At 39.8% G+C, this 24,554-nt stretch overlaps 1 protein-coding gene across 1 annotated transcript in view; it reads right to left on the reverse strand.

Moving 5' to 3' along the window:
• LOC131228583 (hexosyltransferase GAUT11) overlaps window positions 1-18,031 on the reverse strand; it is a 40,348-nt gene extending 22,317 nt beyond the window's left edge. The window contains exon 1 of the mRNA XM_058224339.1: window positions 17,548-18,031. Within this exon, the coding sequence (XP_058080322.1) occupies window positions 17,548-17,697 (150 nt within the window). The 5' untranslated portion in view covers window positions 17,698-18,031. The remainder of the gene's footprint in view (window positions 1-17,547) is intronic.
• Between the last annotated feature and the right edge of the window lie 6,523 nt (window positions 18,032-24,554).

Consider the following 24,554-nt stretch of genomic DNA (forward strand, 5'->3'; position numbering starts at 1 on the left):
GAAGAGCAGCGTCTTGCAACACAGGCTACTTTTCAGCAGAACCGCATGACCTCTAATGACGTCGCTTATGCAGCTCATAGGAAAGGCAAGGGTAAGGATATGCGGAAGGTCCAATGCTTCAGCTGCAAGGAATATGGGCATATTGCTACTCATTATGCCAAGAAATCTTGCAATTATTGCAAGAAGCCAAGACATATTATCAAAGACTATCCAACTCATCGCCAAAATCACCAAACTAATGCCTATCAACCTGCGGTGGGTACTTCTGCTTCCGCTAATTCCTCTACAGCTGGTGATCCCTTTGTTCTTACTCCTGAAACAGTTTAACAGATGATCATTTCAGCCTTTTCAGCCTTAGGGCTTCAAGGTAACAGTACACTACCATCTTTACCTTGGCTTGTTGATTCTATTGCGTCTAATCATATGACTAGTTCCTCCAACACTCTTACCAATGTTTGGAATTATCATGGCTCATCGTACATGATTATTGATGGTAGTCAATTACCTATTCATGCTGTTGGGAATATTAGTTCATTAGTTAAAGAAGTTTTTGTATCTGCTGAGCTTTCTACTAGTCTCATTTCCGTCGGACAATTGGTTGATAACAACTGTAATGTTGGGTTTTCTCGTGATGGTTGTATTGTACAGGATCAGGTGTCGGGGAAGATACTCGCGAAGGGGCCTAAAGTTGGACGATTGTTTCCTCTACATTTTTCCATTCTTTCTTGCATTTCTTTGGCTTGTACAACTGTAAACAATAAGGGTGAAGTATGACACAAACGTTTGGGTCATCCTAACTCTATTGTTCTATCTCATTTAGTAAACTCTGGTTTGTTGGGTAATAAAGATCAATTTTCCTCTCATCTCTCTTTTGATTGCTCAACATGTAAGTTAGGTAAGAGTAAATCCCTTTCCTTTCCTGCTCATAGTAATCATGCTGAAAGCTGTTTTGATTTGATCCATAGTGATGTGTGAGGTATTACTCCTGTTATATCTCATGCAAATTATAAATATTTTGTCACGTTCATTGATGATTATAGTGGGTATGCCTGGATTTATTTTCTTCGTTCTAAATCTGAGGTATTTTCTGTGTTTCAACAATTTGTGGCTTATATTGAAACTCAATTCGCTTCAGGCATTAAAATGTTAAGGTCCGATTCAAGTGGTGAATATATGTCCCATGAATTTCATGCCTTTCTCAAGGAGAAAGGAATTGTTTCTGAGCGTTCTTGTCCTTATACACTTTAGCAGAATGGTGTTGCTGAACATAAGATTCGCCACCTATTGGAGGTTGTTCGAATGTTATTGCTTGAATCTTCCGTTCCTTCTAAATTTTGGGTGGAAACCTTATCCACGGCAGTTTATTTAATTAATAGATTGCCTTCAAGGTCTTGCATTTTGAATCTCCCTACTATCGTCTTCATCATCAGCATCCCAACTATCTTGATATGCATACCTTTGGTTGTGTTTGTTTTGTTCATTTGCCATCACATGAACGACACAAACTTTCTGCCCAATCTGTAAATGTGCTTTTATGGGTTATAATAATTCACACAAAGGTTATGTTTGCTATGATCCATGCTCTAACAGATTTCGCATTTCTCGTCATGTTGTTTTCTTTGAAAATCAATCTTTCTTTTCTACTCATGTTGCATCCTTGCCTGAGATCAATGTTCTTCCTCATTTTGATGACTTGACTCCTATTCCTGAGCGATTTAAACCTAGATTTGTGTATAAACGCCGACGACCGACTTTGCCCGTTCCTGAGCCTAACCCGACATCTGAGCCTGTTCAGACTGTTCCTTCTGCGAATAATCCGGGTTCTGACATTGTTCCTCGCCAGTCTACTAGAGTCTCGTCCTCCTGATCGGTATGACTTTTCTCATACATCTCTTCATACTACTTTATCCTCTATTTCAATTCCATCATGTTATTCCGAGGCTGTTAAGCATGAATGTTAGCGTGAGGCGATGGCCGAAGAACTTCGGACTCTTCAAGACAATCACACATGTGATGTTGTTCCTTGTCCGGCAAATGTTAAAGCCATTGGTTGTAATTGGGTTTACTCGAATAAGCTGCATTCCAATGGTACTCTGGATCGCTATAAGGCCCGATTGGTTGCACTTGGTAACAGACAGGAATATGGGGTGGACTATGAGGAGACCTTTGCTCCAGTCACCAAGATGACTACGATGTGGATGCTTATTTCTATTGTAGTGTCCTAAGGTTGGCCAATTCATCAAATAGATGTTAAAAACGTATTTCTTCATGGTGACCTCAAAGAGGAAATTTACATGGCTCTACCGCCTGGCTTGACCTCCTCTTCTTCTGATGTATGTAAATTGAAGCGATCTCTATATCGGTTGAAACAGGCTCCCCAGGCATGGTTTGAGTTCCGATCCACATTGCTTCAGTTTTCCTTTGAGCAGAGTCAATATGACTCCTCTTTGTTTCTTCGTAAGACCTCTACTGGTATTATTCTTCTTCTTGTTTACGTTGATGATATTGTTATCACCGGGACGGATTCAGACTTGATCACTCGCCTATAGCAGCATCTTCAGGCCTCGTTTCATATGAAGGATCTTGGTTCTCTTACATACTTCTTGGGATTGGAAGTTCACATGAATCCTTCTGGTATCATTCTAAATCAACATAAGTACACACAGGATTTGATTGCTTTAGCTGGTCTTCAGGATACTTCTTCTGTGGATACTCCTCTAGAAGTAAACACGAAGTATCGTCATGAGGAGGGTGATCTGTTGTCTGATCCCACTCTGTTTTGACAGCTGGTAGGCAATTTGAACTATTTGACTATTACTCGGCCTGATATTTCCTTCGCTGTCCACCAGGTTAGCCAGTTCATGCAGACTCCACACCATCTACATTTGGTTGTCGTTCGTCGTATCATCCGATACCCCTTCGAGGGTCCCCTAGCCATGGGTTGTTCTTCCCAACAGGCTATCCTCGTCACCTTGTTGCATATAGTGATGCGGATTGGGCCGGCTATCCTGATACTCACCGGTCTGTCACAAGTTGGCGTATGTTTCTTGGTGATTCCTTAATCTCTTGGAAGAGTAAGAAACAACCTCGCATTTCTAAATCTTCTACTGAATCCGAATACCGTGCCATGTCTGCTACTTGGTCTGAGATTGTTTAGCTTCGTGGGCTTCTGGCTGAACTTGATTTTTCCCAATCTGAACCTACACCTCTCCATGCTGATAATACTAGTGTCATTCAGATTGCTACTAATCCCATTTTCCATGAACGAATGAAGCATATTGAGGTGGACTGTCATTCTATTCGGGAAGCCTTAGACACTCGTATCATTTCTCTTCCTCATGTTTACACTGACCTTCAGATAGCTGACGTGTTTACCAAGGTCATGACACGACAACGCCATCAGTTCCTTGTAGGCAAATTGATGCTCTTGATCGAACAGCATCAATTTGAGGGGGGATGTCAATCAGGACAGCATTGACATTACAATAACAGCTGTTGTGGGAAAAAATGACCTCTAATTGCCGTTAACAGCACGTTACATCCCTTATAAAGGCCATAATAGCCCCATAATGGTCTATTACGGGACATACAGGTTTTTCATACTTTCTAATCAACATTACAGGGCAGATATAGGTTTTTCAGGGGTTTTTTCAAAAAGAGAGAGAGAGAGAGAGAGAGAGAGAGAGCGTAACGGCCGTTACGGGGCCGTAATAGTCGTTATGCCCCGTATCGTAAAGGTAATGGTGGTAGCCGTTACGGCCACCGTTACCGTTACGGAACACCTTGGTTAGGGCCATACTCTTTGGAGATTTTTCCCTTCTACATTGTTGTGGGGACTGTGGAAGAGAAAAGTTAGAGCCAATTTATGATTCCTAATGAAGATGCAGCTTCGATTTACAAATCGAGGAAATCATGGTGGATGCATTAGATGATTAGAAACAAATTGGGAGCTCTCTCTTTTTTTCTTTTTTCTTTTTCTTTTTTTTTTTTTTGGAAGGATGTTAAATTGGGGGCTCTCTTTCCATGACATTAATCAAAATGGGAGGTTAGTTGTTGAAGGTTGCACAATGCCAAAAACTCGATGACTAATTAGGTTTCTCTACCATATGGATCCCTAAAGTTTAACTTTGATGGTAACAAGTTACCCCCAAGAAACCTTTCATGGTGAATTCCCACAAGGGGCCAATATAGTTTACTTTCTTTTTCTTTTTTCGTCTTTCTTTTTCTCTTTTTTTTTTTAAGGAAATGTCATATTTATAGTTTAAAGCCGTATAGTAAGCTTTATAGTTTATTATTACTATTATGATCACAAACGGAGAGAAAATTCTCTAACCAATTCAAGTAATGCTCGAGCGAAGTTCTCATCCCTACTCTATACTTCTCCTAAACTTTAAATTCCAAATTACCTGGACCCCAAACCTTTTCAAGATTTTTGTTTATCAACTCACGAGTGAGCTAGAGCAAGAGCATATTTAGAGCAGCGAGTCATTATCAAGCTGTAGGAAGTTTAAATACCTAAGAAGCAATAGCGAAAGTGAGGTTTTGAAGCAGGAGCTAGGGAACAACTTAGGTAGAAAGTTAATACGATGAAGCCTAACACCCCATATTATGTAGAAGATAAGAAAATAATGCAAAAAGAAATTTCTCCAAACCATGGATCTTCCCAAATTCCCATCCTCTGACCATTCTTCAACTCCAATTGGACCTTGTAACATCAAGGTATTCAAAAATGGTTACATAGGGCCATAATGCTAATGGTGGGACCCATTACATGATACAGGCCCTTAACGCCTGATCTGGAAAAAAAAAAGGGGGGCCTATAACAGACGTAACAGCCATTACAGGCTCATTATGGACTAGGACAAGGCCGATACCTTTTTCCTCTTGAAAAAAATGATCATTATAGGGCCATAATGACCATTATGGCCTGTATGGTAACGGTCATATGGCTGGTTGTTACACCAGCCGTTACCGTTACCAAATACCTTGTGTAACCTACTCCCAAACAAATTCCTGAACTCCCACATACCAAACCATAATTTCAGTTACTTTTCGCTACCTTAAACTTTTCCATAATCACCTTATCCATAATGCTTTCAGTTCCCAACCCCCGGATGCCAATTTAAAAACACAAAAACAAAAAAAAAACACTCCTATTACTAATATTTCCACCTCAATGTCTTCACTTCTTAGGCCCTTCCTCACTGATATTTATGACCCATCCCCCTTCCCTCCAATAAGAAGAAATCACTTTTAAGTCTTTCTAGATTGGTCATACCCAAACAATGATTTTCAATGACAGCAAATCGCATGAATCAACTTGACGAATGTAATTCATCCATCCAACGAAAGGCAACGCATCTGCCAAATAGCCAAACTACCATCTACTGTGTATATATCGGGTTCGACAACATCTATGGGAGCAACTAAATAAACTTGGCCACATATTAGATTAACCAGGTGAGTATAGATGCACGAATCTTGTCCTGGAAACACACCTAAAGTGAGGAAGACCCTTTGGCTTCTCAGTTCCTGGCCTCGTATACAATAGCTTTGTGAGCTGCACAGCGATTTTCGGAAGTACAGTGGTAAGGACATTGAGGTGCAGGAAGGATTCTATTCTTTTAATTAACTGGAAATTTGTTTTTTTTTTTAAATAAAAATACAAAGGACAATAACGAGTCAATATAGAGATTCTCTCTGATAACACCATCCTAACAAAATGCTCACATTATCATCGTTCTCCCTTACAGTATGGCAAAAGGGTCAATACATGAAGCATTCTCATGCATCATAGAGATGAACCTCAGGATTCAAATTCTCACAATGGAGACAATTCCATTGGATTTTGTGGGTCTCCTTCCTGAATAAAAGGTGTGAAAAAGGATACCAAAAAAAAAACTCATAACCCCTCTCAAAGAGTTCAAATTTCTGTTCACTATAATCCCATGTCCCGGTCGCCAAACTCGAAATGGTCATTTGATCTAGCCCTTGCGGTCTCTCAAAACTCCACCAATACTAGAGTCCCTGATTTCAAACTGACCTCCCACATTTAATTTAGTTTCCATCTCATACCAAGTTCCGTTTTTTTTCCCATTGTCCTATATCTTTTCTTTTCTCTATTCCGAAGGAGTGGTCAGCTACTTGTGCTCTAAATAATTTCTAGCCCCCCAGAGTGAGTTATTGGAGTGTTTATTCCACGTTGGGAGATTCACATGTGAGTATGTGGGGTCAAAGAGCATGATTTTGTATTCTCAATTAGAATTTAGATCACATCTTTTAACCAAGATCAGAGGCATGGCTTTGGAAAATATTTGAGGAACAAGCCCACCACCTCGAGCTCTGACTTTGACTCGGACTATCAGGGATGATGCTCCATATGGTACCAACTTGGAATAGGGAAGCACGTGGTTCAAGGTCTCAATTTATCTGTGACTTTTTCTGATAAGTTCTATGTTATGTGTGAATTTGTCAATGGATGAGATGGGTCATATTCTCTTGATTTAGTGCTTAAGGACTGTGTGGGTATAATCTTATAATATCTTAATATGCCCATATGAACTTCACAAACCATGATCCATAAAGAGGCTCACGATTTTTATTTTTTTGAAAGGTTAAAAAAAGAGGACCACCAATAACTAAGACAAATTTCACTTCTAGTCAATGGTGTGAGCTGCCTATGAGCCCATTTGGTTGCTCAAAAAATTTGTAGCAGACAGGCCTATCTAGACACATCTAGCTTGTAACATCTTGCACATTGTACTGTGCGTTGTTTGTCATACACTCTGGAACAAGGATTATCCAGCACATGGCACATGTACACATTGGCATATGTGGCATATATGGGGCATTTGTGGATTGATGGTGGCACGTGTCACACATGTGGAGCTCTTAAAGACTAATATTGGCACTTGTAGCACATGTGGATGCTTGAAGATGGACAGTGGTACACGTGACACATTTGGCGCATATGCATGTTAACATATTGGCACATGTGGTGCATGTGAACATTGGCACTTGTGGCACATGTGGGGCAATTGACTGTGAAAAATGTGAAACATGTGGGACACTAAAGATTAAAGTGGCAAGGGTACCCAAAGAATTTTCTAGAGTATATAAACATCCTTTGGTGTCCGAGTTTCACCTTTCTGTAGAGACAAGCTATCAGCTTGAACAGTCATATTGTTGGATAAAGTTCGTCTTAAAAATTCTTGGCATCGGTGCCAAAAGATGAAACCAAGGACATCTCCCATTTCAAGCAAAGTTGTTTCTAGGACAACTTCGCCTGCTACCAGACAGCCCCTTAGAGAAAGAAAATTCCCAATGCAATGACAAAGATCTCCTTGGTTTAGGGTATCCAACCCTTTAATTTGTTCTTAATTTATGGGGCAATCCTCATGGGATTTAGCTAAAGATAGATGATAACTCAAAACCATCAGGGACCATGGCCCTTCCATTTATTCTCCACGTGATGAGGACATCACATTACGTACATCCTTACGTACATATCAGAGGAGGAAGTGGGCCACACCAATTTCCCTATGGCTAGGCGAGTACCTGTGATAGTGCTGAAGACCCCATGTGCATGTGCGAGCATCTGGAAGACCTCACACTGCGAAGATGCACATGGGCTACTTTATGGAGTGATCCAGACCGTTGGATCGGAGGGACATGACGATCGAGCCATTGGATCGCATGTATCACATGATCGAACCATTGATCGTTAATTGTCCACATCAGTTTTAGACTTTATCATATTTTAGGATTTAGTTTTTTATTATTTTATATTTGGACACATTATGAGAGTTTTAATTGATTTTATTTAGACTATGGCTATTTTCATTAAAGTTCACAAGACGGGGATTTTTGTAATTTTTGAAACTTCTTGGATCTATAAAAGAAAAGGGCGTGTGACCTCTCCCTCATTGAATTTCGCGATTTAAAAGAGAGAGAGAGAGAGAGAGAGAGAGAGAGAGAGAGAGAGAAAAGCTCTTGCTTTCTTCTCCCATCTTCATGCAATTTGAAGATACTTCCATGCGATTTGGAAGGATTGGTGCGAGGTCTCCATCTATCCCCACACCGTCTTCTATTTTATTCCCCATCCAGGTATTTCCTTCAGATTCTTAATTCTCTCATCCCAAATCTTCTTCTTCTCCCAAACTCAACTTTCTCATACCCATCCACAATCCAAACCCTAACCCTAAACCTAAAATTTCCAATTTTCCTACTTTCCCAAATTACTCAAACCCTAACTTTCACCCTAGGTTGTATTAAGTTTCCTATTTTGAAATAGACTATATCTTATGCTAATTGGATGCCCCTACATCCATTAGATCCTCGTTTCTTTTTATTTAATGATCTCGAGTTACGATGTTGGTACTTGGTAGCTTAGGCTAGGATTATGCATGGTTTTCTTTTGATTTTCATGATATTTGTAATTATTATAATGATGTTTGTATTTTTTTCGTTAAATATCTTAATTCGGCTATTTGATCTCACATGTTACTTAGTTCATACATCAGTCCTACATCACCACGTGTGTAGAATTTTGGAATCTCCTCTCACGCTTTGAATGAGTCTTGCCAATAGATTGAAGCTTTTCTTGGTTAAAATATGTTCAACGGCTACAAGGAATCAAAGAGGTGATCTCAAAAGGTGAGGAACAAATTACTTTTCATATGATGGCTCAGCTAGAACTACACGCCAATCAAGGCATTCATAATCTTTCCAACCATTAGAGATTCCTGTAATTGTTCTTTGATTATCTACAGAAAGATCAAGTGTAGACATAAAATAGAGTTGGATTCAGATTCTTTTGAACCCATCTACAATGAATAATTGAAAAATGAAGAAATGGTCATTTGCCAATAACCTTTAAGTGGATTTGCCTTAATGACAAAGTGATTTGTGAATCCCTTGCAGTGGTTGATTGATGAAGAATTTTCTGATATTATAACCAAGAACCAGAGGTAATATCTAAGATAGCAGTACCTCCAATGGAGTTATGATTAATAAGAAGGGGAAAAAAAAAAAACCTACCTATTTAACTGGCAATGTTGATCCAATTTTACTAACTTTTTTGAAGATCTTTCAAGGACCAACTTGATATGTTTGTTGTTTTAAGCAACAGCTTCCATTAATTAGAAAGTGTCTAGCAGCCAATCCAGTACAATCACACAAAGGAACTGTCATGGATCCATTCAAAGGATGCAGTAGATCAAACACGGGAATGATCTCCTCAATCGAGGGGGGATCATGAAAACCAAATTAATAGGCCTTCCAAACCAAGAATACACAGGTTGGCACCTGTGTTCGAAATATTGGTATCACATTACGTATCGCGTTCTTGGGATACGGATACGTATCAGTTATCGCAGGGGATATATCGGTTGTATCGTGTAATGAATCGTTGTTGTTGGAAACATGGGGAAACATTGGGAAATTGGTTGAATTTTTCGATGAAACTTTGCTAATTGTTAAAAAAGACATCAATACACACTTATAAATCAAAACATTACAAAAAAGAAGTACACATAACAGGTTATCTTTGCATGGGGTCCTAATCTATGCGTTGTCTAACTAAATTGATGCAAGTATATTCAATGTCTATTCATATAATTTATAAATGGAAGAAGACGTGTGGAAACACAAGCAATACATTCAAAAGCAGAAGAAAAATCACTAGATTAGGTTACAGACATGTTTGATGTGATGTTTGAACACAAAGATTGCAAATGATTTGCGAGAAATTGGGAAATTTTGATTTTTTTTTCAATTTTTCGCAACTCGGCCCATCTCCTCCAAATCTCGAAATCGAAGCACTCAATCCATGATTTTTCATGCATAACATGAAAAATCATGAATTTGTAACAATTTAACACTAATTTAACATGATTTACAGAAAATAAGAGCATCGAAATTCGAAAATGCTCACTAGATCGAACATGTGGGATATATCACAATACTTGTGCGTTTTGTATCGCACTGGTGGGATACAAGATATATCGCATCGATATTTAACAGTGGTTGGCACAGCAATGTTGCACAGCTTGAAGGTAGAGAGAGAGAGAGAGAGAGAGAGAGCAACTAAATATGTGAATGTGACAAATGGACGTTAAGAAAGGTGCTCTTGGATTTTCAAATCCCCAAGGAGCGCCTTCCAAGAGACATTACTTTGCGGTTGGATGTCCATTTCGAGTGATCTTTAGCTCAATTCAAAGTTCTTGGTAGAATGAAGCAGCTACTTCTATGTAACTTCCTATATTTCATTGTTTTTGGCCTCAAGATATGACTTAAAGATTAGTGAAGGAAATTACAATGAATTTTGAGTGTTTTTTATATTTTTAACAGTATTTCGGTATTTTTAGAATGGTTAGGAGTAATAGCGAGTTGGATAAGATAAAATGATTTAGAAAAAAAAAAAAAAAAATCACTTTTCTTACTTCTATTATAGAAGACTAGGGGTGTGGCATGCGCAACGCATGTGGAAGAAGTGGAAAAAGAGTGAGGGAGAGAAAATAAGAGAGAGAGAGAGAGAGAGAGAGAGGAAAAGAGTGCAGCTACATACCACACAAAGAAAAGAGTACTGTTTTCAGTGTTATGGAGTGGATTTCATGGAGTCATCACGGTCAGCCCCACAGCCTTTATTGCACACTCCCTAGTAGCACCATCAGGGCCTGCTACACGCGATAAAGAGGAGAGTGGGCTACTCGCATTAAAGCATGTTGCTTTTTGCAGATAAAAACTAAACCATTTAAGGCATATTGTGGGTGAAATTTGAACCATTAGACAGACAATAGCCACATTTTTCAGTTCCCAAAATACCCTAGACTTCATTTAAAATGTCTTCTCATGCCCTTTCAATGTTCAAAGTTCTCCACCCTAACAAAACTATTTGCAGGGGCAAAAACGTCAAAAGCTAGTCGCTTTATGTATAGTATAAATGAGGAGAAGAGGAAAGACAACTTCATGATTTTCTAATGAAAGATTGCTCTTCCCGTAATTGGGAGCATTGCTCCATTCTTATGTGCGTGGTTGGGGCTTTGCAAGAGGTTCCCCCAATTCAGCCTAACCTAAGTTCCAAAGGTGATTATGTCTATATTCCCTGCTTTATCGACAACTATCCAAACAGTGTTATTCTTTTTCTGCAGCAATTGAAGTCAAGATCTGTAATCAATAACACTAATCAAAGGGGATCCTTATACTCAACCAGATGACTCGCAATCAATGGTGAGGACCGATGGGACAATGTACACTCAATTAGATTATCCTTAATCAATGATATGGTCTGAAGGAGTCTCCTTACAGTCAAAACCATATCATGTCCAGTCAACATTATGGATAGAAAGAGATTCCTAACACTCAATCAGATTGGCCCCAACTGACAATTTGGTTTGAAGGAGACTTGAACTCAATTTGATGGCTAAGGATGATGCTCCACTTCTTTCAAACTTGCATCCAAATATCAAATCCTATCTTTGGCCTTCCACATTTTGTGGCGCCTTCACTCTTCAGCCTCACTGTGTAATTTCCACTAGGCTTTACTGCACTTTCTGTTTGACTGATTAAGAGATAAAATTGGTTGAACACGCATGAGAAATGTGAGTCTTTTTTTCCTTTTTTGAAAGCCAAATAGACACCTTTCGTGTAGAAAGAGGAAAAAGACAAAAGAGTGTCTAACAGGACTTAAAAGCCAAACGCTTGCACATCTTATTGAAGTTTTTTTTTAGGAAAAAAAAAAAAAAAAACAGAATGGGTTTCACTTTTAAGGCATGTTGGCACATAATTGAAATAAATAGCAAATTCCAAATGACTTACCTTATTAAAAACACATCCAATATGTTTGAAGCATGGCCTAAGTGGCATGTTTGGATGAATTCTTTTTTCTAACAGTGACAAGTTTTATAAAAGAAAAGCCACAGGATGTTCAGATGCCTTTTTTCTGTACAATACAGTCTTTTAAATAGCTTAAGCTACATAGCCTAATCTTCACACTACATAGCTCATGAAATAGCTTTGGTAACATGTAGCCTATGCTACACGCTATGAAGCTTACACTACAAGTAATTTTTTACTAAATATTAAAACTAAATTAATGTTTCAATGATTGGTTACATTTTTCTTTTTTCAATAAAAATTAGTTAATATTTTTCATGATTTTAATAAAATAATATAAGTAACAATAGTAAACTAGTTCCCTAGCTATTTATTTATCTTTACACCTTATCTTTACCCCATTTTTCCTATTATTTTAGGATGCGTTTGGTTGCACCAAATAGCATGTGCAGCCTTAATTTAAGCCATGCGAAAACACTGGTAGAAGATAAGACTACTATCTGCCACTTCCACCATTTCTTAAATGGGGGAAACTCATCTACAATACTGGTGGCATAAACATATGTCAACCCAGGCAGTCCAAGTTGTGGTCCACTCCCTCCCTCCCTCCATACATACTACTGAGCATATATTCGATTCCCCTCCCCGGGATTACCAGATGCACGTGGTTTGCGGGTGATTGCGTGCATCCACAGGGATTAGTCTCACCTTAAAATGGGGCGGGGACACCCTGTTGTCATCAAAATAAAAATAATAATAATAATAATAATAATAATAATAATGCAATTTATATAATGTTATGACATATGTTATTATGTAGATCCTGCATGCGTGCCATTATGTTGTGTTCCTGCGATTGCACAAGTCAAAGTATAAATGTCTACAGCCTCAATATAAATTTTGATAGCAACCTAATCAACAAAAAGGGTAGAGATCATGGTTCCAGGTTGGTAAAAAAATCGACATGGATCGGAAATGATCCATAATCTGGAACACATGATACAAAACATAAAATGTAGGGGGGTTGGCAACCTATGTAAAGTTGTTTTAGGCTATCCTCCATCCTATGTAACTTGGACATGAAGAGGTGTGATGTTGTCAGACACAGATACAGGGTGTTGGACACAGTGAGTTCTAAGAATCAGATTCATCAATTCAATACACCTGCACAAATATTTAAAATACTAAAATATTATATTTTTATTATTTATGTAAAAAAATTTCAGAAATAATAGTCATAGTAATAAACCTAACATTAATTATTTGTGTGAGGATGTAACCAAAAATAAAAGATAATGATAATTAAACATAATAGTTAGTTTTATATGAGCAATATCCAGGAAAAAAAAATGAGCCATATCCAGGAGTTTAAAAAAAATGAGCCATATCCAGGAGGTGCTGACACTTGTTAAGCACAATTTCAGAGAAGTGCTGTCCCAGTTACGTAGCCTCAATCCCCACACAATAGAACCCACTATTTGGACATTAGAACTGATGTATAAGCATGCAACGTGTGCACGGTTCATGACTCACAAACATTTAAGAAATGATGGAAAATGCAAACAGTAGTCTAACCCTTTTTCCTACAATTCCCCACTCTCTGATTGCACTTCAACTCCAGGCACAGTTTATCTCAACTAGCATCAGAGGTAAACCACCTTCAAAGATCTTGATGTGTATTGTTATAGGCCATAGAATATCTCGTGCCATTTTAACGCATTTTGTTTTGAGCCATTGATGAAATGAAAAGAACTCGAAATCTAGGAATTTTAAGGATGTTTTGGATCATGTGAGAAAAGTTGCAGTATGCAAACACACCACAATCTCTATGATGCAGTCCATAATATCTCCAAATGCATTCAAAGTGCAATTTTGATGTGCATCCAAACAAACGCCTTAGGCTATGTGCTGACTGTCTAGAAGGTTGTTAACAACGTTAGATTCTTTGTGGAGAACTTGTAGTGGAGATATATAATACACAACAAAAGAATAGCTGTGGATGTGCTTTAGAAGAGCATTCCAAGAAGGCTAGTGTAGGCCTGTTGAGTAAGAACAAGTCCAATTTAAACATTAGGCCAGGATATCACAAAGAAACACTCATATCTAAATCTTCGCTCATGTAATCATTAGTTATCATGCCTTGGTACTCCAAAATCAGCATACTTCCCGTTCAGATTTAAGCCCGCATAACTTCACCCACCTACAATAGAGCCTACAAACAACTCATAAAGAATAGACAACAGTACAGTCCCCATCTAAGCTGTAATCCAGCTCAATCGTTATCCTCCTTCCATGTAATGAATTTTACACCGAGTATTGTACCCCTCCGCACAAGATTCAGCCAATCCGTTATCAATACCATGTATACTATACATAGTGCTAGCAGATTTTTGGAAATTTTTGCCCCCACTATTACGTTCCGTAGGGCGGAGACCTTTGGATATTCAAATGATATGGGAATACATTTCCAATAAAGATATGGATATTTTGGAAACTAAAAAATGTGCCTATTGTCGGTCGAACATGCAGATTTCACCACAAAAGGCTTACAATGACTTGGATTTACCTGCAAAAGGCAACTTATTTAATGCGAGTAGCCGCTCTCCACATCTCAACATCTAGTCCATGCCAAGGTATTCAAAAACAGTTACATAATGGCATAACACGTAATGGTTACGTAAATGGTTCTATGAAACTCACTCCATACATCTAATGTGTCACCTCATGCTGGGAGATGTCAGCCCCGAAAACAAGGCAGATCGAACCTTGAGTGAACCACATCACTAGAAAAGCTGGTGACAGGTCACCGATTCACCCACCATTGTATGTAGCTACACCCCTTCTCTTAGTCTCTCTCCTTTTTTTCTCTCTCTTCCTTTCTCCATGTGCATTGCACATTCCCCCAAGTACAAAGTATACAGTCTTGGGTAATAGTGAAATCTAACTTAGAGCAGTAAAATACATGCTTTGTAGAGCAGCATAACTCAAGTAGGCCCACATGTAAAAAGTGGGCCCATCAGGGTCTCCAAATATGAAAACATTTTAATTTGTTGGTTCCGAAGACTATCAGTTTAAGCATCTCTAGCATAGAACTTTATATTCAGCCAACACCCTCCCATGGCCAATGTGAGTAAGCCCCATGGTATGCCAAAAAGGTTACGTAACAACCGTAATGAGTACATCCTGTTTTCACTCCACAAAAGGTTCACTTCTTTCTCATTATCTTTCTTTTGAAGCTTCATATTGTATCGAAGTGGGTTTTCTAGACCCATTGTTGTTGGCTACCTCTGCATTGAAAATCCAAAAACCTTATCACCATGTCTACTTCAATTGGAAATTCCTATTTCATTGATAGTTTCATTAACCTGATTTGATATTTTCCTATACCTGAAATCAGTTTGAAGGAATTTCTGTTCAGGTTCATCAATCTGAGAAAAAGAAGAAGAAGAAGAGGAAGAGAGCCAGATTCGATCATCTTCTCAGATCTGAAATCTGGTTCACGGGATCTCTATTCATATCAGAATCAGTTGCTGCTGTTGATCAGGCACATCTTGATCGAATAGTTAGAACATAGAAAATGCACTGCATAGGACCAAGGCAAGCTTGAGAGTGAACCTCGGCTAGCAGCCTTCTACGCAAGAACAGTAGTGATGGGGAAAATGCAAATGCTACTATGAGAACACATAAAGAGCTATAGTTGCATGAAATGTGAATCAAAGCGGCAACAGATTTAGGTGCAAGAGCAGGGAAGCGTCTATTTCAAACAGTTATCAAGTATAAATGGCTAGAAAGTGGGAGCAGAAGCATGAGTCCAGAGCAAGATCCGAAGTGGGAGTGGCACCTAGTTCAAAGGATCCTGCAAAGTAAAGAGCTTGCAAGATTTATTGTTTTTATGCATAAGACACGTGAGCCCTGTGGGAAAACTCATTTGGGAGCATTCCGTTCCTATTTGGATGGATCTAAAAAGGATTTTGTGATCTGTGAAAATACATCCATGTCTATCATGAATCCGCATAGACCTAAAATCCAGCCAATAGACTTAGTAGTGATGGCAAAGGTGGATCACTAAGAAATTCATATCTAACATTGGGCTATAGATCTTGGAGGTCAGCAAAACAAACAACTATCTACACAAATGGAGATTGTCCATGCCTTGAGAGTTTTACAAACCATATCAAAATCCAGAGCTCCCTAAGCCCACAAATGTGCATAAGGAAGTTCATGTACATGCCATCACATGCATCAGCATGGGACACAGGTACAAGATGCAATCCATCCATCTTAAGGGGCCGCAATGTTGATGAAAAAAATATATACAGCTGAAAAAACTTGACCGACATTTTATAAGCCGTCCACCTATTTCTAACAAAGTGGTCCACCTGATGAGTGGACCAGCCTGAAGTTTGTGCACGAACGTCTAGATGGTCAGATCCACCTGATGGACGGCTTGGATATCACATCAGTCTGCCATGCAGACATTAGTTGTGTAGCTGATATGCCTTGTACACGCGTGCAGGTAAACCTCCAAGATCCAATTACATTGGTCAGGAACAATAGGAATTCCGTCCCTCCAAAGCCATTCCCTTTTTTTTTCCTTTTTATTGGGTGGGTAAGCTAGATCAAACGCATGACTTCAACATTGGGACCCTTACGACCAAACCGCTAGGGAACATGGCTTGAACCAAAAACCTAACAAACATCAGAAAAAGGATGTGTGGATGAAATAACTTCACAAATTCAGATAATTTATAACCTCGAAACAAGCTCATCTATCAATCACTAAGCCTCTGGTATCAGTTTGCTTATCAATGCTTTCCAAATTTGAAGAACATAATCCAACAACACTGATTCAAGGAAAGGGAAGCGCATAAAGTAAGGATCTTACGAAAACTCTAATTAGAGCTTCATCACAGTCACTGATCCACACTGACCACACATTCATACATTTCAACCACTCATATTGCAATACCCAAAAATACTCAAAATGTCAACGTGCAGACACATCTGTGAAATAAAACATCACCAGTTCGACAACCCATTGCGAGCCAAATCAAAATTACCAAGGTGAAGTTCAATCTTTTCTTCTCCTTCCGACTCACTAATGGAAATTTCAATACAGTCACACAACTCCATTCCAATCACCGTGAATTGGGATTTTCTTTTCTTTTTACAGTCACACAACTGCAGTTCAACCACTGTGACTGAATACTTTCAGCCACTCCTACTCCAGCTACTCAGGAAATGATATCTTATTCTAGCAGGCTGCGGTGGACCATATGCTTTGAGGTATACATGTACCTCAATCCACAGCAACCGAATCGCACGCTCCACCGATAATGGGGCAGAACCCAAAAACCACACCAAGCATCCTATTTCACCCGGTGGAGTTGAGCATCGAATACCTTTCTACCTATCCATCATACAAACATCAATCGAACAGCAACCACTACCCAATGAGTGTGATCATTGAGCTACAGCCACTGATAGTAGCGCCAGTGACCCAGGCCGTCATGATCAACTTACATGCATGTACGGCAAACATGGGCGTGCATGATCCACTGTACACTGCCTATAATGGCAACATAAGCCTCCAGCTACGGATGAGTTCAATTAAGAAAACTACTGAGAAATTCAAATCCAAATTCATCCAATCTCTACAATCCTACAACAAAAGCAGATCAAGATTAACAGAAAACAGAACCTAAAGCTTACCTGAATCGGCCTTTCGAACTGGTCTTGGTGCCGGTGATGAACAACAAACAGCGTGAGGCCACCAACTAAGAACAATCCAAGAAGCCCGACGATCCAGCCCGAGAAGCGCCTGCGGACTGGGCGCCGGTACTCGGCCTGCCGCCGCCGCATCCCGAAACTTCGATTCTCCCCCAATTCAGCACCAAATCCAAAACCAAGAAAAACCCATTTGTCAGATTGGATTGAAGACTCCAAAAAAACTGATCTTTTATTTTAACTTCTTCTTCTCCTCTTTTTTTTCTTAGCAAGATTTCAATCGCTTTCTATTCCTTTGTGGGTCTTTTGTTGCAGCAACGAACAGAGAACTTCAGGTCCAGTCCTCTGCATCAAAAAAGCCTTGATAGGGGGTGGTGGGCCCCACAAGGCAGCTTGATACAGTGTATGGAGTGGATTCAAGAAATAGGAAATTGGAAGGGAGGGTGCAGGAAATGTCACAACATCTGCGTATTAGCTATAACAGGGAAGGAGGTTAAAGAGAGAGTTGTATTTTATTTGTAGAAATGATCCAGTGATCTCCCAGAGCACTGAAATTTCTATAGCTCTCCTGCTTATGATGGGCTATTAGGAAGTTATATCTGTTAATCCAGACCTTACATTAGATTTTTCGCATATCTGATTGGCAATTATACAGAAATAAATTATATTTGACAGTCTAAGCAGTAGTTACTATGATTTATTTTTATCCGTCCGTTTTATACCACGTGTGTGGTAGTTGTAAAAAAAACGTAACTTTTTTTATTGGAAATGCGGTGGATGTGATCAATGATCCGGATCGATTGTTGGACATTTCAACTGTCCAGATTCAATCATGAGGACTTTAAAGTTGAGTGTGCTATGAGAGCACTGGATCATTTCTCTTTTTTCACATGGAGTCGGCGTGTGAGGATTCCATGGGCGCTTCTAGAGTGGGACACCCATGATCGTCCACCACCATTTTCCTTGCATGTGCTAATTATATAGGGCTATCTGGACCATTCAAATTACGGAGCATGTTGTGGATGGGGTATCTCTCGAAAATGGCATTGATAAAGTGATATTTGATGATTTGAAATGGACGGTCAAAATAGAATAATGAGTGGCCCAATTTTTAGGGACAAAATTAGATTCTACTACTATTAGATCAGTGTTGCCGACATTTTGGACCGTCTGAATTCTCGTAAAACCATGCCATGTGGTCTGTGGAAGAGTCCAACCAATTTAAAATGGTGACAAACTAGCATAAGAGAGTAAGCCTTATTAATGGTCAAGGCTATTTTTGGACGGCTGGTAAATGATTTTAAAATTTTATTATTTTTTTTTAAAAGATTGGGTGGCTTATTTTGTACAGTGAATATAAGCTGCTGTTGTCTATTTCTTTTTTATTGGACTGCATTGGATGGCTAGATGATCGGATTGTGAATTCTGCATTGGATGGTTTGGATGGTCCGATCAGGATCTTTGCATCGGACGGTTAGAATTGACGGATCATATTTTTGCATGAGTTCATTTTGGTTGGACTGATTGGATGTTAGGATTGTCAGAATGTGATTTTTGAATTGGATGGTTAGGATGGTACGATCAGGATCTTTGCATCGGACGGTTAGAATTGACGGATCATGATGATTGCATGGTAGTGATGGACCTAACATTCTAACAGACGGTCAATAACCGATCATTGGACCGACCAAGTGTCCTAATTTCTCTCTTTTTTAATTTATTTTTTATTTTTTATTTTTCAGGGAATGAGTGCGTGCGAGGAGGATTCCACTCGTGTTTTAATGTGGAAGGCTGAGGGTTGGAAAACGAGAAAATGCGGGAGCAGGCACACTCATGTGTTAGTTCACCACCATCTAGAGAACGTGGTGGATATTCTACCATAGTTTCACGGAAATCCAGACCGTCCAAATCGATGCCCGCACTGGATGAAGAATGATGGCCGCACTGGATGAAGAATAACCCACAAATTATACTACAATTCGATATAAACCATCTGATGTTTTAGTTTCATGTTTGAACTCTCATTATTAAATAGAAACAGATTGGATGGTTGGGATCGATTTTCCAAATCCACTAAGTGACTAACAATTTGAATGGTCTGGATTGTTGCACACCAATGGCAAGTGTGAAGATGTTAAATGGCTGTAAACTATGACGGAATCTTAGCCGTTCGGGATCTTTTTGTATTACGTATCTTATTTGTCCTTTTCTTCTTTTTATTCGTTATAAGGACGAGTCACGTAGTGAGAAGCACGTGTGTGCGAGATCAGAGCCGTTCTTCAGGTGGGCACACTTCTCAAGTAATATGCCTTTGAGATTGAGGCTTGCCTGATCATCAGATGGACCACAGAGTGTTATCCTAGCTGTTGGCTGCTGACCAGTTTCTTTTAACGGTCCGCAGCTTAGCGGATTATCTGTTACCGGGTAACACCTTAGTCGGTGTTAACTTACCGTGTGGGCCCCGTTTGGATGTATTTTTTTTGTATATCCATGCCGTCCATCGGTTTTTTCATCTCATTTTATTAAGCAATCCCAAACCTTAAGAATACCAAATCTCATCTGGACCACACCATTGAAAACAGTGGTAAATGATCATTAAAACCGTTTTCTGATCCATAAAAGTTTTTGAATCAAGAATATTTTCCCATCATACAGGTCCATTGAAATTTATGGACGGGTTGGATGGAAAATAAACATTAATAAAACTGTAAGATGGGCCCTTTGGAAGTTTTCAATGGTGAAGTATTCAATAACCACTGTCTCCTGTGGTGTGGTTATCTAAGATTTGGAATTGCTTAATTTTTAGGATTGCTTACTGAAATGGTCTTTAGAAACGGATGGACGGCATGGATATACAACACATCATCAAGGTGAGCTCCACAGTAAGTGTAATACCGACTACAGCGTTACCCGGGCAACAACTCAGCGGGCGTTACCCTTATCGTGTGGGGCCCGATTTAATGCAGTCGTGGGAGAGTGGATTAGGTGCTGCTCGGGTAGCAGCTTAGCGTTTGGCCGGTCGGATCGGAAGGGATTGGATGGTATTGGCAGGGATTGGAAGTTAAATCCTGGGATAGGCCCGGCGTGCCAAACAGGATCGGTGATCTGATCCCAGTCCCATGGATCTTAAGACAATCCATTGGCAACACCATGATGTGTGGGCTATATCCACACCATCCACCCATTTTTCGAGATTATTTTAGAGCATGGGCAAAAAAATCAGGTAAATCTAAAGCTCAAGTGGACCCCACCATAGAAAGCAACTGGGATTGAATACTTACCATTGAAAACTTCTTTGGGGCCATATAAGTTTTGGATCTACCTCATTTTTAGGCCCATGCTATAAAATGAGATTACAAAACAAATGAACGATTTAGATATAACACGTGTGTTCTTCTAATTTAAAGACTGGATATAACAATCCAGGGATACAGCAATCTCATAGATCTCGAGACAACCCACTGACAACACCATCATTACCTAGAAATCCATGCCATCCACCCTAGTACCATTCAATCCCTTCCAATCCACCTGGCCAAACGGGCCCTTAGCATTGCCGTTACCGTGGCGCCCACCTTGATGATGTGTGGTATATCCATGCCACCTATCCATTTCTCCAACCCATCACATGTGCCAGTGCAGCCATGTGTGCAAATTCCTCTCCATATATCGAGTGGAGCCCACCATAATATATATATATATATATATATATATATATATATATATGACAAGAAAACGGCAATCACTCATAAGGTGGGCCACATGTGTATGACAAAACTAAGGATCCAAAATAATATGATTAAAATACAAAAACTATGCGTGTGGATCGCCGATTCACCTAGTGGCCGAAACATTAATTTTTTGGCCCCAGGATGTTCCCAGTGGGGCCCCGTTATAACTGGCATATTACCGTATGCATGTGCCACATTAGCTCGTGTGAGCAATTCCACCATTCAACCCTCGCGGGAGGGATGGAAACAAGTTCTGGGACTTAATATGATGTTTGGGAGAAATCCTCCCCGTCCATTTATTTTTTGAGCTCATTCTAAGACATGGGGCCAAAAGTGAACCGCATCCAATGCTTAAGTGGATTGAAAACGTGATAATTAATCGTCCACGGTTGAAATGTTCATGGCCCACAAAGGTTTTGAATCATGTTAATATTTGTGTTTTCAGTTCATCATAAGTAGGAATAAGTAGGAATGACGTTATTAATGGTACGAATGGCGTGAAAACATCACTATCGAACAAGGAAGGTTTCAACGGGAGCAGTTTCACTAACTACATTTTTCCTTTAGTACGGCCTGTTTGAGTCTTGGATTTGTTCACATTTGGTATGATCTTATAAAATAAGCTTACAAAACGGATGGACGGTTTCGATTCCTCATAAACATCACGGTGGCTAATCTAAGCTTCCAGCGCAGGAACTTCCTGGCTCCTGGAGACACATGCCAAAGATAAGTATCCACATGCGGGAATCCGCGTCCTCGAGACACATGCCAAAGATATGTATCCACACCACCGACCTCCATGGTGTATTGATGTGGCAAAGTTGTGTCAGTCCATCATAATGCATATATTATATCCACACCGTCCATTTATTTTTACGAGATCATTTTAGGGGGTGAACACAAAATGAGGCAGATCCAAGCCTCAAGTGGACCACACCCTAGGAAGCAGTGGGGACCACAACTCTCACCATTGAAACCTTCTTAGTCCCAACCATGATGTTTATTTTCCATCTAATCTGTTCATAAGGCCACATAGACCTGACTGAAGTGAAAACACAAATATGAGCATGACCCAAAATTTCTGTGGCCCCAAATAAGTTTTCAATGGTAAGCTTATCCCCACTTCTTTCTATGGTGTGGTCCGCTTGAGATTGTAATCTGCCTCATGTATTTTTTTAATGCATAAAATGATCTATAAAAATGTATGGACGGTGTGGATATAACACATACATTATGGTAGGGCCCACGTAACGTTTCCACGTCAATACACCACCAAGGCCGTGGTGTGCAGCTCACCACGTAATCCGCTTCAGTACGTCACATATGTCAGAGAGATCCAAGCCATTCATCAAGCTGCGCTCTGTCAACATGCCATTACCAGAAAATCAAGAGTCGTACGCTCATCGAAGCAGCCAAACGTGTACTTTGCGGACATGCCATGTCCCACAAATCAGGTACGTACGCGATATTTTACCATTTTACCTTCTTTTTTTTTCAACCGTCCATTTTTCTGGCACAAGATTAACCTGCCTCATCAGCGGATTGACATTATTTTCGGTCCATGGCAAGTTCTCAATGCTCACTGCCTGATAAATGGCCCCGATCTCTGACACGTGTGCCGTCCACCTGGATATCTGATATTAGCCGCATTCACATGCAAGCCACCAATTCGGGTGGTCTTGCGAGCCACCTTACTTGGCCCCATATAATAAAAGAGAAGGAAAGGGCACATGAATGCATGTGCGAATGCTACGAAAACATAAAGGCTAGAGAGAGAGCATTTTCCTTTGTGTTTTCACTCTCTTTTCTTGGCTGTATTGGCTCTTTGGTTTCCAATCCCAGAACCAAAGCACGTGCAAATCATACCCATGCAGACACGTGCCAATTTAGTACACGTGTGCAGGATCGAGCCTTCATCTTGTTAGAAATAATTCTTGGGTCATTTGCAAAATTCAGACTGTTTCGCTCCTCAGGTGGGCCACAGTGTACAAAGTAAACTGACAGTTAAAACGGTTTTTTTCTAGCCGTCCATCTGTTTTTGTACGGTGTGATAGGGCAGAGGTGTTGGATGACCTGATGTTTAAATCAGAAGACCTAAACAGTGTAGCCCACTTGATGGAAAGATCTGATGTTACACACGCTTTCCATAGTGGATGACAGGGGATCCACACGTGTGTGGAATGAGAAAACATCACTGCAAGAGATGAAATAAGGAGAGAATGGGTTTGTCATTCTCCAAAAGGGTTTTCATGATTCCAATCTTAATCAAGAGAGAAAAGTATCATCAAATGCTTTTTTAATTTGTAATCTAGACCATCTATCTTTTACTATTAAAAATGTACGGTGGGATGCACGTGGGATGGTGTGGATTGATATTATAGATCTCATGCTTATAGTTGAACTTGACTGTACGATAAGAGACGTGGCTGCTTGTGTGAGATTGATAACACTCATGCATGGCCACCATCCATTTCTCAAAAGTTATACTAGGTGGAGGCGGATTCCGTACTGAGTAAAATCTGTGGGGCCCACCATGATGTATTTTTCTTATCCATGCTGTCCATCATTTCTACCAGATCATTTTAGATTATGAGTCCAAAATTTAAGCATATCCAGAGCTCGTGTGGACCACACCACAGGAAACAGTATGGATAATGACGTCCACCGTTGAAACCTTCTTAGGGCCCAAAATGATGTTTATTTGTCATCCAACCTGTTCATAAGGTCACAAAAACATGGATGAAGGGAAAACAAAAACATCAGCTTGATCCAGAATTTCTGTGGCCCTCAAGAAGTTTTCAACGGTAAGCGTTCAATTCCCACTATTTCCTCTGTGTGATCCACTCGAGTTTTGGATATACTTCAATTCTGGTTTCGTACCCTAAAATGAGATCGAAAAATGGATAGACGGCGTGGATAAGTTACATACATTACGGTGGGCCCCAGAGAGTTTACTCAGTACGCTATAGTAGTCCATAGCAGTACGCAATCCGCGTTCAAACTTGTTCGGCCATCCAAACCTTTCGTGATTCAATCTCCACCATTAGTTTGTGAAATCCGACCATTAAAGTACCACATCCCAAATATCTCCAAAGTAAATCAGACGGTTGATTGGTGGGCCCTGCCATGGATGGTGCAACTTACAAAAAGCACGCCAATCAGGGAATCCTTGTCCGTCCGATCATTTCGTGTTTACTCTGAACCATTGGATCTTCCTTGTTTTTAAAGCCCATTTCCAGGCCGCAAGTTGGGCGGCTGAAT

Source organism: Magnolia sinica, chromosome 16, assembly GCF_029962835.1.
Source record: "Magnolia sinica isolate HGM2019 chromosome 16, MsV1, whole genome shotgun sequence".
NCBI lineage: Eukaryota > Viridiplantae > Streptophyta > Magnoliopsida > Magnoliales > Magnoliaceae > Magnolia > Magnolia sinica.